The sequence below is a fragment of the Pan paniscus genome, chromosome 4, assembly GCF_029289425.2.
Source record: "Pan paniscus chromosome 4, NHGRI_mPanPan1-v2.0_pri, whole genome shotgun sequence".
In the NCBI taxonomy this organism is placed as follows: domain Eukaryota; kingdom Metazoa; phylum Chordata; class Mammalia; order Primates; family Hominidae; genus Pan; species Pan paniscus.
In genome coordinates, this window is record NC_073253.2 from 67,050,829 (window position 1) to 67,066,741 (window position 15,913).

At 43.3% G+C, this 15,913-nt stretch overlaps 1 protein-coding gene across 3 annotated transcripts in view; it reads right to left on the bottom strand.

The window, feature by feature from the left end:
* Positions 1–443: 443 nt before the first annotated feature.
* Positions 444–15,913, bottom strand: part of NIM1K (NIM1 serine/threonine protein kinase) — an 88,400-nt gene continuing 72,930 nt past the window's right edge. For all 3 annotated transcript variants that reach the window (XM_055112412.1, XM_055112413.1, XM_055112414.2), the window contains 2 exons: positions 4,000–4,268; positions 444–1,314 (listed from right to left, as the gene is read on the bottom strand). In XM_055112412.1, coding sequence (XP_054968387.1) covers positions 565–1,314; positions 4,000–4,268 — 1,019 coding nt within the window. In that variant the 3' untranslated portion in view covers positions 444–564. The remainder of the gene's footprint in view (positions 1,315–3,999; positions 4,269–15,913) is intronic.

Sequence of the window (15,913 nt, forward strand, 5' to 3'; positions counted from 1 at the left end):
GTTTTGGGGGGAACTGAGTCTGAAACCCCTAGCTGCATGGAATGCTCTGGCATTTTGTAAAAGACACTCCTGCTTCTCATTCAGATCTTAAACTTATATGTACTCAAAGTGGCCTTCCTTAATGACTAATCCAAAGTAGCAAGCCTCTGATATCAGATCACCCTTTTTGAATTCTCTGCATAGCATCTATCACTGATCTTTCTCTTTTTTAAAAAATGTAGTTGTTAGTACCTTTGTCCTGGGCTAGAACATCCTGCACATGAGAGGAGGGACCTTGCCTATTTATTTCTTGCTGTTTCCCTAGCACCTTAAATAGTGCCTGACACACAGGAGGCACTGGATAAATATTTCTTGATTAAATGAATGAATGCTGAAATTTGATAATAAAACAAGATCCCAAATCAAGCCAGAATCTGAGCTAATAGACTTTTTGGAGAAAAAAATGCATATCTCAAATTTAAGTTTATTTAAAAATTACAAAAATGTCTCCCCTCAAGTTGTCCTTGAAAAAAATTTAGAAGCAGCAACAATCCTCTTGGTTAATTACAAGCAGTCTAGTGCAATTTATAAAATCGAGCAAAATTTGGATGTGTGTCTTATCCCTCTGTAGACACGGAACCCTTTTTTGAGGTCTCTTTCTTTAGGGTCTGGTAGCATCATGACTGGGACACTTTCCAAAGCCTTCTTCCTTTGGACTCTATGTAAAATAATTCTATAGACCCCTGTGATTGAGCTGCGAGCATCTCTCCCTTGGTTATTTCGAATATGCTCTTCTGTAATGCCCAAATGTTCTAAAGTGCTTTTGACCTCATTTTCTTCTTCCTTGAGAGTGCTGGTTTCCGACAAATGTTTGGGATCCAGTTGGAAAGGTTCCAAAGGTGTAGGGTATGGCACCCCTTGCATCCATTCATCATTCATGATGCAGTCGATTCCGTACCTCTCCGTGGGGATCTGCTGAAGGACTCCTCGGATGAGTCGGTGGCAGGGCTCTGACACGTGCGGCGGTACACTGTATGTGCCCTCGAGGATGCTCTTTTTTAGTTTGGCCACGGTTTCTGCCCGAAATGGCATGGTGCCAGTCACCATGAAGTACAAAAGCACCCCCAAGGCCCAGATATCCACGTAAATGCCAATGTAGTGCTCGTCCCGGAAGAGTTCAGGCGCAGCGTAGGGAGGAGACCCACAGAAAGTGTTCAGCATTTCACCTTTTTTGCTTACTGTGCTGAATCCAAAATCGCCCACCTTCACACAAGTATTACTGGTATAGAATACATTTTCTGCTTTCAGATCTCTATGAATAATTTGGTTTTCATGCTGTGGAAGAAGACATAGAGAAAAGTTATTTTTACAGTAAAATGTCAAAATAAAAAATGTATCAGTTGCTCTGAAACAGTGAGATAATGATGGTGGAATAACAAATTCAGTGAGGATCAACTTAAGTCATGATAGCAAACCCTGTCATAACCTTTAGCCCAATGTAATGCCCACACCTCCCCAAATAGACCAAAGTTCCTATTCTATGTGGTAAAGGTTGGAGTCTGTTCCACACATGTGGACTCAGAAACTAACACCAGAAATAAGACCCAGACCTTATGAAACTACACATTCTGAAATACAATGAAACAGTAATCCTTAGTTGTTGAGGTCATACATGGGTTTTTCTGGCTGATGGATCGTTTGACCAGGAAGGCTTGGAGCCCTCCCCTGACTTTCCGGCCATGCTTTTTGGGGTGGACTCTTTTATCTTTACAGAATTCAGCCAAAGGGAGGTGGTTGCATTTGGCAAGGATCTAGCCACAGAACACACTGTGGATTGTGGGCACATGCTCCACTCCCACCCTTGCATCCTGAATCCAGACAATCTTCAGAGGACCCTTGACCTGTTCAGTCCCAAGGGCTCTTGGAAAATGGCTTTGTGTTTGTCACCTTGCCTCATGGCCCTCCTGGAATAAGAATCCAGGCTTTGGAGGGGACAGTCTGGTCAATTCTAGGTTCAACTATACCAGCTGGGTACTGTGAATGTCAGTTTCCTTCTTTGTAAAGTGGGATACTGATAACCATAGGCTGTGGTGAGAACTATATAGGATGCTAACTATATATGATGAGAACAGTGCTCAGCATGGTCTTGGCATATAAACAAACTCAATAAGATGTGGATCTATGGCTATGAAACACACTTCCTGTTTGCAGAGCGTTGGAGAAATGGCAGGGAGTAGAGCTGCTGAAGACTAACATCTGTACCTTCTATTGCTGGATTCTCTTCTGTTCTCCCACCAAGTTACTTTTCCAAGTAGAATGTGGAAGACTCTTTGCCCATCTGTTCTATCACTTGGTATGGGTCTGGCTTATTCTCTGGCCCTGGGAAAGCTCACCACAGCCCAAAGCCACTTAAATGATGATTGGTCATATATCACAGGTCTGAAACATCCACCACCACTACAGTCAAGCTCTTCTCCCTGGCTCACTTCTTTTTCTTCCTCCTCTCCTTCCCTACTGCTATTTTGGGCCCTCTAGGCCACAGATTCCCTTGCAAATTCTCCCTCTTTTGCCCCATTGCTAGCATGGACTGTTTTATTTGACTTTTTCAGTGCCTGGCACGTAATGAGGTTCACTGTGGCTCACTGATCCCAGTTCTTGCTCCCACAACGATGCAGGCTGAGAAGTGAATTGGAAATAGCCTCTCAACTAATATAGACCCTAGCCAAGTGTCTCTTTTCTGACAGATCCGTTCAACTGGGATCTGAGTAAAGATGGTGACTGACTAAAACTTTTGGTAGTAAAAGTGATACTCAGGTCTGCAAGTCAGGTTCCTCCTGTATGGCCCGCAATACGGCCAAAATTAAGGAGGCAAAAAAACAGCCAGTTCTTGGGAGAACTACAGAGTGTGCACTAGGAGTCCAGATTTATCTAAAGAAGTAACCAAAGAACTAAAATAAGAATGAAACAACCGGCCAGGCACGGTGGCTCATGCCTGTAATCCCACTACTTTGGGAGACCGAGGCAGGTGGATCGCTTGAGGTCAGGAGTTCAAGACAAGCCTGACAAACATGGTGAAACCTCATCTCTATTAAAAACACAAAATCAGCCAGGCATGGTGGCACATGCCTGTAATCCCAGCTACTTGGGAGGCTGAGGCAGGAGAATCGCTTGAACCCGGGAGGCGGAGGTTGCAGTGAGCCAAGATCATGCCACTGCACTCCATCCTGGGTGACAGAGGAAGACTCTGTCTAAAAAAAAAAAGAAACAAAGAGAAAGAAAGGAAGGAAGGGAGGAAGGAAGGAAAAGAAAGGAAGGGAGGAAGAAAAGGAAGGAAGGCAGGCAGGCAGGAAGGAAGGCAGGCAGGAAGGAAGGAAGGAAGGAAGGCAGGCAGGAAGGAAGGGAAAAAAGAAAGACACAACCAAGTGTTAATCTACTGGGCACAGAGGCAATAATAGCTAGGGGATCTTACTGAAGGCAAAATATCAGTATAACTGATGTGAGATTGAAGAACATCTCTCTCTCTCTCTCTCTCTCTCTCACACACACACGCACACACACACACACACACGGAGAGGGGGAGTGGGGGAGAGAGAGAGAGAGAGAACCAAGCTGGGCATGAAGTATGGATAGGATTTAGAATGTGAGATGTCATATGAGGGCATCCTAGACAGAAGTAGGAAAGCAAAACCAAGAAGCAGTGAGGAGCCAGCTATCCAGATAGTGGAAGATGAGGTTGGAGAAATGGGTATGGCCAGGGAGTGGATAATATTCATCAGCTGCTCCCAGTGATTCCTGCCAATGTCTGCAGAAGCTAGGAGGTTGACGTGTAACTGGACATCCCTGGTTGTTGCTTCACAGGCAAGGAGCATGATCCCAGCCAGACTTCTGACTCAGAAGGGACTACTGTCTGCTTTGTAGGACAAAAGCCCTCTGGGACACTTGAGGGTTAGTAACCTAAAGCCCTGTGCTCCCAGTGTCAGTGCAATGGGAGCAAGGTTCTCACTCGTCACCCCTGCTCACCATGTGCTTCACGGCAGACACAATCTGGGAGAAGATGAGCTTGCTTTCTGGTTCAGAGAGCTTCCCCTCAGTGCTAATTTTTCCGAAGAGCTCCCCACCCCCTGCATACTCCATCACCAAGTGCAGCTTGGATAGGGTCTCCACTACTTCGTAAAGGCGGATGATGTTGGGATGGTGCAGCTTTTCCATGCTGGAGATTTCTCGGGATAGTAGCCTCTGGGTTTTCTGGTCTAACTTGGTCTTGTCCAGGATCTTAATGGCCACCTTTTCTGCAAGGAAAAAAAGTAAAAATTGTGCCAGAATTCACAGGAGCATAGTTAGAACTGGAGAGGACCTGGATCAGCTCCTTTCCTTTACTAGACAGAGAGTGGCTGTTCCCAAGCTGAGAGAGCTCATTAGGGAATGACAAAGCAATGCTTGAGCCCAGTATCAGTGCCCTTCCCTTGGATCGGTGTGAGTCTTCCACACACAGGTTTTGATGCCAAGTCCTGCCTCCCAAGGAAAGTTTCCAGATAAAGCTAGAGCTCCTTTGCTAAGCCCGGAGAGAACTTCTTGATGAGACCCAGCTCATCTCATCAGCCTCACTGTCCGTCATTCCTGTCCACCATCCCCAATGCCCCATGCACCCTTCATTGCAACCAATACAGAACTTTTTGTTGCTCCCTGAAAAGGTGCTGAACATTCATGCCTAGAAGATTTTCTCTATCTGGATCATTCTCTCCATCATTCCTTCCCTGTTCTTTACTCTTGCTTTCACTCATCAATATAGTTTGGACATTTGTCCCCACCCAAATCTCATTGAAATGTAATCCCCAATGTTGGAGGTGGAGTCTGGTGGGAGGTGTTTGGGTCATGGAGGCTGATGTCTCATGAATGGCTTGGGCCATCTCCTTAGTGATAAGTGAGCTCTCGCTCTGAGTTCACATGAGATCTGGTTCTTTAAAAGTGGTGGGATCTTGTGGCATGTTCCCCCAACTCTTGCTCCTGCTTTCACAGTGTGATGTGCCTTCCACCTTCCACCATGATTGGAGCTTCCTGAGGCCTCTACAGAAGCAGATGCCACCACGCTTCCTGTACAACCTGCAGAATCATGAGCTAATAAAACCTTTTTTTCTTATAAATTACTCAATTTTGGCTGGGCGCGGCAGCTCACGCCTGTAATCCCAGCACTTCAGGAGGCCAAGGCGGGAGGATCACGAGGTCGGGAGTTTGAGACCAGCCTGGCCAACATGGTGAAACCCTGTCTCTACTAAAAATACAAAAATCAGATGGACCCGGTGGCAGGCACCTGTAATCCCAGCTACTCGGGTGGCTGAGGCAGGAGAATCACTTGAACCCAGGGAGGCAGAGGTTGCAGTGAGCCGAGATCGCACCACTGCTCTCCAGCCTAGGTGAGAAAGCAAGACTCCGTCTTGGGGAAAAAAAAAAAAAAATTACTCAATTTCAGGCATTTCTTTATAGAAATGCGAGAATGGCTTAATATACTCATCATTAATTCCTGATGATCCTTCAAGGTAAGCCTCAGAATGAACCTCTTCAGGAAGCCTCTGCAACACTTGTCCTAGGATGAACATGATGTTCAGATTCTGTGCACTTGGAGCCCCAATGTACTGTAATCTCAGCTAACCGGTCTGTAGATGTCACCTCCCTTGTTTATCTCCCTCTCTTGCCCAATTCCCAACATGAACTGTTTTATTTCACTCTCAGTGCCTGGCATGTAATGTTATGTACACGACACACCAGTACCCAGTGTTGACAGCGTGCTGGTGAGGCCAGGAGGAAATCAACACTGCAATGTGCTGCTGGCGGGAGCATTAATTGGTACAATGGTTCTGGATTGCACTTTGGTATTATGTATTGAAATGCTAAAAAATAGTTGCACCCTGGGACCCAACCATTTCACCTTCGGCAATCTTAAAGAATCTGATGCATGTACAAGGATGCATGTATAAAAAGGCTTCTGTGATATTGGGAATAGCTTAAGTACCCAGCAAGAGAGATAGTTAAAATAGAGTGTGGTAGGCCTAATTTTATAATTTCACACCATGAAGCTATCAAAAGTAATGATGCTAACTTATTTATTAATATGAAAAGATGTCCACTATACAAGTGAGGAAAAATACAAATACACATTTGCATAGATAAAAATCTGGTAGCATATTTACCAAAATGTTTAGAATAGAGATTTTCTAATTGGCAGATCACAGATGGTTTTCCTTTCAATTTAGTTTTGCTTATTCGTATTTTCTATTTTTTATCATGAATATAGACTTATTGTGTAACGAAAATGATTAATGTTAGAAAATGAATGAATCTTGACTCCAAAGTGAAACATCATTCCTTTTTTGTTTTGGTTCAAACTGTACCAGACTTTGAATTAGATAACAAAGAGGTTACCTGGCAAGCAAACAGACAGAACAGGATCCCAAAGTACCTGTTTGACCTACTTACAAAATAACTGCTTTGAAAAACTTTAGCACTGGGACTATTAGAACGAAAATGGATACAGCTAGTTTAAAATAGGAGTGTTATTGGTATATTAAAGTAGGTCCACTGGGACTTCTGGAATGGAAAAAGGGTTCACTGGTGTCTGCTGCAGCCAGCCCGCCCCTTGCAGGAGGCAATACTGAGCGGTGGGAGGGCAGCTCTAAGGGAGCAGGAGCAGAATGTTTGCTCCGGGGCTTGAATAATCTCAGCTGGCAATCAGCCCCAGCAAAAGAACCTCCAATGGCAATCCTTGAGGCACTCTTCTTCCCCTTTCTTTTCTACTTTTCAGTCTTTAGGATTAAGAGTCCCTTCACCTATTTATCTGAAACAGAAACCTGGTTTTGTGTAGCATGTTGGGTAAGCTGTTGTTTTAAGGGCTAGATTAATGAATTCCACCCTTCGATTTCCTGTAGAAGAACCCACTGCTTCTCCTCAGTTCTCCCATTACTGACTCAGGTGTCAGTTAAGGTATCATCACTCTGCTGCCCCCTCCTCCCTGTGGCCACCATACACCATTCTATCCACAGTGAGTGTTCAAGAATCAGGTGGTAGGTGTCAGGCTGCCGTCACAAATCTCCCTTTAGCACCACCCTAGTTTTCTTTTTCTCCTTTCCTTTCATGGTTCTTAGCAAAGGCTTCCCTCCCAGAGCCAGGTCTAGAGTGTGGCAGGAGAGGCATTGTAAGGGTGAAAGCTTCCTTAAATCCTCTGCCCTAGGTGCCTCGATGGCCTCACCTCATGTGCAATCACCCTACAGGCAGGCCTCATAACATAAATGTATGATCATACTAAACACTTTAGAAGCCCTGGTATTCCACATTGTCGCTAGGTGGTAGAAACTGCTATTCCATGAAGAGCTAGATCTCTAAATCTGCTCTTTCAATAAATGTTCAGTGAGCACCTACTATACACCAGGCAGTGAAAAAGATAAACACTGTTCTCACAGTCCAATGAGAGAAAGACTAAAAAAAAAATCCCTTCTTACAAGCATAGCACCCATTAAGAAGAGATACAGACAGAGAATGGAAAGGCACTATCTGGGTAAGGGCACTTAAATTGTGACCAGGAAGTGAGGAGAGAGGCCTCATACTTGGCCTAGGAGCTTGGCAAGTGTGCTGCCCAGGCAAGACATAAGGTGTATGCTTGAGGAACCCACTGTTCTGGAAAAGCAGAATGAGGAGGGGTGGCCCCAGATCAGCCTGGTAGTAGGTAAAGGTCAGATAAGCCAGGAGACTGCTTTAGAAATGCAGGCTTTAACTATAGGGCAATGAGAAAACATAGCAAGGTTTTAAGAAAAAGGGTTGTAATCTGAGTCCCATTTAAAAAGAGCACTCTGGGCCAGGTGTGATGCCTCACACCTGTAATCCCAGCACTTTGGGAGGCCGAGGCGGGTGGATCACAAGGTCAAGAGTTCAAGACCAGCCTGGTCAAGATGGTGAAAGTGAAACCCCGTCTCTACTATAAATACAAAAAATTAGCCAGGCACGGTGGCAGCCGCCTGTAATTCTGGCTACTTGGGAGGCTGAGACAGGAGAATTGCTTGAACCCAGGGGGCAGAGGTTGCAGTGAGCCAAGATCACACCACTGCACTCCAGCCTAGGTGACAGAGTGAGACTCCACCTCAAAAAAAAGAAAAAAAAAAAAGCACTCTGGCAAGATGTGAGAAGTGCAGAGAGGAGCAGCAAGCCTGGGAGCAAGTGGGAGTCTAGGAGGGGATGATAGAAACCCCAGAGAGAGGGTGCTCTATGTGGCGCAAGGGGAGACAGAGAGAAGTAGACAGATGGGAGAGGCCAGCATGCCCTTTCTCCAAATCTGATGAGAAGTCTGACACAGGTCCCACCTAGCGGGCAACACATTCTTTAAACCAGGACTCCTAGTGCCAGGGTGGTAATAGCAAAGCAAGGTTATTGTATGGAACAGGGAGTTAGTGGGGATGGTGAATCCTTAAGAGTAGCTGCCCCAGTGGAAGAGGTGGCTCTACTCAAGGCCACACAATGGTTACTATTTGGAATGGAGGCTCAGTGTTGTCAAACCTTCTGATTTTTTTTCAAGAGAAGCCAGACATCTGAAACTTTATGCAAAATCTTCCAATTATTAAGTATCAACAACTAATTCAAATTTTAAAACCTAGATTAGACCAAGCAAAATACATCTACAGGACCAAGGGGACAAAGGGAAGGGAGCAGAGATTAAAACCTAGGAAGATAGTTTTGTGTAGAGAGAAGCTGAGGCTTTCCTTCTAGACACAAAAGTTGCCTGAGTCAGCCTTACTGTGAGGGGCTGGAGGAATAAAATCAGGCCCTCCTTCTCCTTCCTTCCCCTGCAAGGGCTCCCTAGAGATCAAAGTCAACTGGAACCCAGAGGACTAAGGAGATTTGATGTAGTCCTGGGCTGAGAGCAGAATGAAGAAGGGTGGAGAGTAGATCTGGAGGGGCAGATAGAAAATATCAGGTACAGTGGGCTTAGGGGGAAAAGTGCCAGGAGCATTAGGGGCATAAAACAGGGGGATATACCCCTGGTCTGGGGGTTAGGGAAGACTTTTAACACTTTCTCTGGAGTCCAAGAGTTAGCTAGAGAAAAGTAGGGAGAGGTTCTAAAAGTAGGGATGGGTAGGACAGAAGATCTTGAGGTAGGAAAGACCTGAAACATTAGGGTTATGGTCTACAAGCTTTTTTGATTGGCTTCCTTTGTCAATAAAACATTTTTTTAATATTCAACATCATTAGTTGCTTTATTGATAATAGCTCCTAACTGCAAAGAATCTACATGTCCTCAGCTGGTGAATGGCTAAACAAATTGTGGTACCTTCATACGTGGAATACCACTCAGCAATAAAAATGAACCAACTATTGATACAACAGCTTAGATGAATTGCCCGAGAAGTGTGGTGAGTGAAAAATGCCAATCCTAAAAGGTTACTACTGTATGATTTCTTGTATATAATTTTCTTGGAATGACAAAATTATAGAAATGGAGAATGGATTAGTGGCTGGCAGGAGTCAGGGACAGGGTATAGGGGATTAGGAGGTGGCTACAGAAGAGCCACTTGAAGGGCCCTTGTGATAATGGACTTGTCCTGTATCTTTACTGTTGTGGGGAATATAACAACCTATTTATGTGATAACATTCCATAGAGTTAAAATACATACACATGCATGAATACAAGAACTGGGAAAATCTTAATAAGATCAGTGAATTAGATCAATATTAATATCAAGGTTATGACTATAGTTTTGCAAGATGCAAGTTTGTGTGAAACTGGGTAAATGGTACATGTGGTCTCTGAACATATTCTTACAACTGCATGTGCATAATAAAACATTTTTGAGCACTACTCTAATATATGTATATGTATTTATAAAGTGTATCCATGTACTACTGATTTACACATTTTCAATATATATAATCACAGAAATTAAAAATATATAATCACAAATAAATATAAAAGGAAGTTCTAGTATTTTTTTCCCTCATCCCAGTGAATCATCTTGGGCATTCTCTGGGGGTATATGCACCCTCAGAGATGACTGACTTTGAAGAATTGAAAGAAGAAAGTAGGGCTGGCATATGGGGAAGAAGGAAAAATATAAGCCAAAAAAGAGGCTGGAGAATTGGCCACACCAAGGTCTTGTGAGTCATTTCACATTAAGGGCAGTAAGAAGCATGCTATTATTATTTTTGCCTATAAAAAGTTATTTCACATATATAAATTAAAAACCCACAAACTTAAAACTGCCACTTGAAAAAAAAAAAAAGAAGCTGCTGGAAGCTTGTAAGTAGGTAGTTACATGATCAGGCTTGTAATTTCTAAAACATCACCTCTGGCTGCTATGGGGGAAACAATATAAACATGAAGACAAATTACAGTAGCTTAATCCAATGAGGAAAGGAGGAGATATTTAGGAAGTGAAATCAATACCACTTGGTGTTTGGGTGTTAGGGGTTGAGGAAAAGGTCAAGGTTTCTCAGTTGAGCAACTGGGAGGCTGGTGACATTCACTGGAGGAGGATCTCTATTAATGTTATCATGCCTTCGGGCACTCCCTAAGTTCCCCTGTCTCTCTCCCAGGTTGTTGTGTTCACTTTGCTAAACCATGACTCTGGTTAAATCCAGCTTCCCACTACTCTCTGCCTGCACCCATGCTGTTGGACATAATGGCTTGTCTCACTTTGAATTTCTGGTCACTAACTTCAGTTGGCCCTTTAAAGCGCCTGGCAGACATACTTTCCCTAGTCCAATAAACCTCATACACTTTTGTATAACTCTTTCATGGCTTCTTTTCTCTCGTCAAGTCTCTAATGCCTTCTTCCACTCCTCATTCACAGCTGGTAGCCTTGCTTCCTACTTTATTGAGTAAAATAAGCAATAGAGGAGAATTTCCTCAAGTCCTTCCCACCATGTCTTCCAACCTGCTGGAATCTCTCTTCCTTCATTTTACTTTGGATAAACAATTCCTACTCCTATCTAAGGCCTAGCTAAGACTCCTTTACATGTTGAATAGATTCCATCTACTCTCATATACTAAAGAGCAGCCCTCCAAAAACGCTTTCTTTCTTCTCTCCTGCATCGATTTTCTCTTCCCACTGGATTGTTTCCATCATCACACATTTATGTCATTGATAAAAATCTTCCCCTCAGCAGAAACCTTACAAGCCCGAAGGGATTGGGGTCCAATCTTTAGCCTCCTTAAACAGAATAAGTGTCAGTCAAGAATTTTGTGTCCAGCAAAACTAAGTTTCATAAATGAAAGAGAAATAAAGTCTTTTCCAGACAAGCAAATGATGAAGGAATTTGTAACTACCAGACCAGCCATACACAAAATTCTAAAAGGACTTCTAAATCTTGAAACCAAAAGTTGACATGCATCAGAATAAAACCTCTTGAAAGCATAAAACTCACAGGGCCTATAAAACAATAACAGACACACATGGCCAGGCACGGTGGCTCACACCTGTAATCCCAGCACTTTGGGAGGCCAAGGGGGGTGGATCAAGAGGTCAGGAGATCGAGACCATCCTGGCTAACATGGTGAAACCCCATCTCTACTAAAAATACAAATAATTAGCCAGGCGTGGTGGCGGGCATCTGTAGTCCCAGCTACTCGGGAGGCTGAGGCAGGAGAATGGCATGAACCCGGGAGGCGGAGCTTGCAGTGAGCAGAGATCTCGCCACTGCACTCCAGCCTGGGTGACAGAGCATGACTCTGTCTCAAAAAAATTAAAATAAAAAAATAAAAACAATAACACACACACACACAAAAGGATCCAGGTAATAATCAACATGATGAGGAGAATCGTACCTTACATCTCAATGTTAATATTAAACATAAATGGCATAAATGCTCCACTGAAAACATACAGATTGGCAGAATGGATAAAATATCACAAACCAAATATCTGCTGTCTTCAAGAGACTCATCTAATGCATAAGGATTCACATAAACACAAGGTAAAGGGGTGGGAAAAGATGTTCTGTGTATATGGAAACTAAAGGCTAGCAGGAGTAGCTATTCTTTTTTTTTTTTTTTTTTTTTTTGAGATGAAGTCTCACTTTGTTGCCCAGGCTGGAGAGCAAGGCGCAATCTCAGCTCACTGCAACCTCTGCCTCCCGGGTACAAGCAATTCTCCTGCCTCAGCCTCCTGAGTAGCTGGGATTACAGGTGCCCCCCACCATGCCTAGCTAATGTTTTTGTAAATTTAGTAGAGATGGAGTTTCACCATCTTTGTCAGGCTGGTCTTGAACTCCTGACCTCAGGTGATATACCTGCCTCGGCCTCCCAAAGTGCTGGGATTTACAGGTGTGAGCCACCGTGCCTGGGTAGGAGTGGCTATTCTTATATTAAATAAAACAGACTTTAAAGCAACAACAGTTAAAAAAAAGAAAAAGACAAAGAAGGTCATTATAAAACCACCTTTGCAAAAATTATATCACTGAGACAATTATGGCAGTGGGGGACATCTGATGTAGCCAACCTCCCTCTTGCCTTTAGCCTTCAAGCTGCCTTAATTATTCCTGGGCTTAGTCTTGGCTAGCTTTGGGAGACATTTAGTTTGTAGTTTAAATGATAATAATCTTTCCCAAAACTCAACCACCTTTGTAAAGCTAATGAGAGACCACCAGACGTAGGAGGAGGAGAAGAGCCTGAATTTTGCTAAGGTGTGGATATAAATGATTGACAGCCATTATTCCAGAGGTCACAGATATGCAACTCCCCCAATTACTCATGCAGATAACATTACTACTGTAGAACCTAAGATTAGCCTTTTGAGATATCTTTTCAGGTTTTTTGCATGTCTGACACCGATGGCTTCACTTGGACCCATATGGACCCACCAACCACTCCTGTGGCCCCACAGAAGTGACTCAGCACAAGAGGACAGCTTCAACTCCCTGTGATTTCATCTCCAACCCAAACAATCAGCAGCAAGCACCTGGTCTGGTCAGCCCAATCCCTTCCCCAAAACTGCCTTTGAAAAACCCCTAACCTACAAGCCTTTGATGAGATTCATTTGAGTAATATCTCCATCCTGGTTTGACCACATGGCATGACTGGCCTTGCATCAATTAAACACCTTCTTCACCACAATGCCATGAATTGATTTTGCTTGTGCAGTGGGCAGAAATAACCTGTTAGGTGGTTACAATTATATAATGATAAAAGGATTAATCTGACAAGAGAATATTATAATCCAAAATATATGTGTACCTAACTATGGAGCTCCAAAATTCATAAAACAATTACTGCTAGACCTAAGGAAAGAGATAATGAGCAACGCAATAATAGTGGGATACTTCAACACCCCACTGACAGCACTAGACAGATCATCGAGGCAGAAAGTCAACAAAGAAACAATGACTTAAACAATACTCTAAAACAAGTAGACCTAACAGATATTTACAGAACATCCTACCCAAAAACTATAGAATATACTTTCTTCTTATCAGCACATGGAATATATTCCAACATAGACCATATGATTGGCTACAAAACAAGTATCAATAATTTTTAAAAATCAAAATCATATCAAGCATCTTCTCAGACCACAGTAGGAAATAACTAGAAACCAACTCCAAAAGGAATTCTCAAAACTATACAAATACATGGAAATTAAACAATCTGCTCCTGTATAAATTTTGGGTTAACAATGAAATAAAGATGAAGATTTAAAAATTACTTGAAATGAATGATAATATGACACAGTTGTCAAAACTTCTGAGATACAGCAAAAGTGGTGCTAAGAGGAAAGTTTATAGCACTAAATGCCTACATCAAAAAGTCTGAAAGATCACAACTTGACACCCTAACATCGCACCTCAAGGAGCTAAAGAAACAGGAACAAAGGAACCCAAAGCTAGAGAAGAAAAGAAACAACAAAGACCAGAGCAGAAATAAATGAAATTGAAACAAAAATATTACACAAGATTAGTAAAACAAAAAGTTGGTTTTTTGAAAAGATAAACAAAATTGATAGACCATTAACTAGATTAACTAAGAGGAGAGAAGTTTTGAATAAGTTCAATTAGAAATGAAAATAGAGACACTACAACCAATGAAACAGAAATACAAAAGATCAGTTGAGATTACTATGAACATCTCTATTCACACAAACTAAAAAACATAGAAGAAATGGATAAATTCCTGGAAATTTACAACCATCCCAGATTAAATCAGGAAGAAATAGAAATCCTGAACAGACCAGATAACAAGCAGTGAGACTGACTAAGTAAAATTTACTGATTGAAATTGCCAGCAACAAAAAAGCCTAGGGCCAGATGGATTCATAGCTGAATTCTACCAGACAGTCAAAGAAGAATTGGAAGCAATACTATTGAGACTATTCAAAAAGATTGAGAAAGAGAAAATCCTCCCAAACTCATTCTATGAAGCCAGTATCACCCTGTGTCAAACCCAGGAAATGACATAACAAAAAAGAAAACTACAGATCAATATTCCTGATGAACATAGATGCAAAAGTCCTCAACAAAATACCAGCAAACAGAATCCAATAGCAAATCAAAAACATAATACATCATGATCAAATGGGCTTTGTCCCAGAGATAGAGGGAAGGTTTAACATATGCAAGTCAGGGGGGAGGTTCAAAGATGGCCAAATAGGAACAGCTCCAGTCTACAGCTCCCAGCATGAGCAACGCAGAAGACAGGTGATTTTTGCATTTCCAACTGAGGTACCACGTTCATCGCACTGGGGCTTGTTGGACAGTGGGTGCAGCCCACGAAGTGTGAGCTGAACTAGGGCAGGGCATCACCTCACCCAGGAAGTGCAAGGGGTCGGGGAATCCCCTTTCCTAGCCAAGGGAAGTGATGACAGAAGGTACCTGGAAAATCGGGACACTCCCACCCTAATACTGTGCTCTTCCAACAGTCCTAGCAAATGGCACACCAGGAGATCATATCCCACACCTGGCTCAGAGGGTCCCATGCCCATGGAGCCTCACTCACTGCTAGCACAGCAGTCTGAGATTGAACTGCAAGGTGGCAGCGAGGCTGGTGGAGGGGCATCTGCCATTGCTGAGGCTTGAGTAGGTAAACAAAGCAGCTGGGAAGCTCGAACTGGGTGGAGTCCCCCGCAGCTCAAAGAGGCCAGCCTCCCTCTGTAGACTCCACCTCTAGGGGCAGGGCATAGCTGAACAAAAGGCAGCAGAAAATTCTGCGGACTTAAACATCCCTGTCTGACAGCTTTGAAGAGAGTAGTGGTTCTCCCAGCACAGAGTGTGAGATCTGAGAACGGACAGACTGCCTCCTCAAGTGGGTCCCTGACCTCTGAGTAGCCTGAGAGGCACCTTCCAGTAGGGGCCGACTGATGCCTCACACAGCTGGGTGACCCTCTGAGATGAAGCTTCCAGAGGAAGGATCAGGCAGCAACACTTGCCATTCTGCAATATTTGCTGTTTTGCAGCCTCTGCTGGTGATACCCAGGCAAACAGGTCTGAAGTGGACCTCCACCAAACTCCAACAGACCTGTAGCTGAGGGTCCTGACTGTTAGAAGGAAAACTAACAAACAGAAAGGACATCCACACCAAAACCCCATCTGTAGGTCACCATCATCAAAGACCAAAGGTAGATAAAACCACAAAGATGGGGAGAAACCAGAGCAGAAAAGCTGAAAATTCTAAGAATCAGAGTGCCTCTTCTCCTCCAAAGGAATGCAGCTCCTTGCCAGCCATAGAGCAAAGCTGGACGGAGAATGAATTTGATGAGTTGAGAGAAGAAGGCTTCAGACAATTGGTAATAACAAACTTCTCCAAGCTAAAGGAGGATGTTCGAACCCATCTCAAAGAAGCTAAAAACCTTGAAAAAGGATTAGACAAATGGCTAACTAGAATAAAAAGCATAGAGAAGACCTTAAATGACCTGATGGAGCTGAAAACCATGGCACAAGAACTATGTGATGCATGCACAAGCTTCA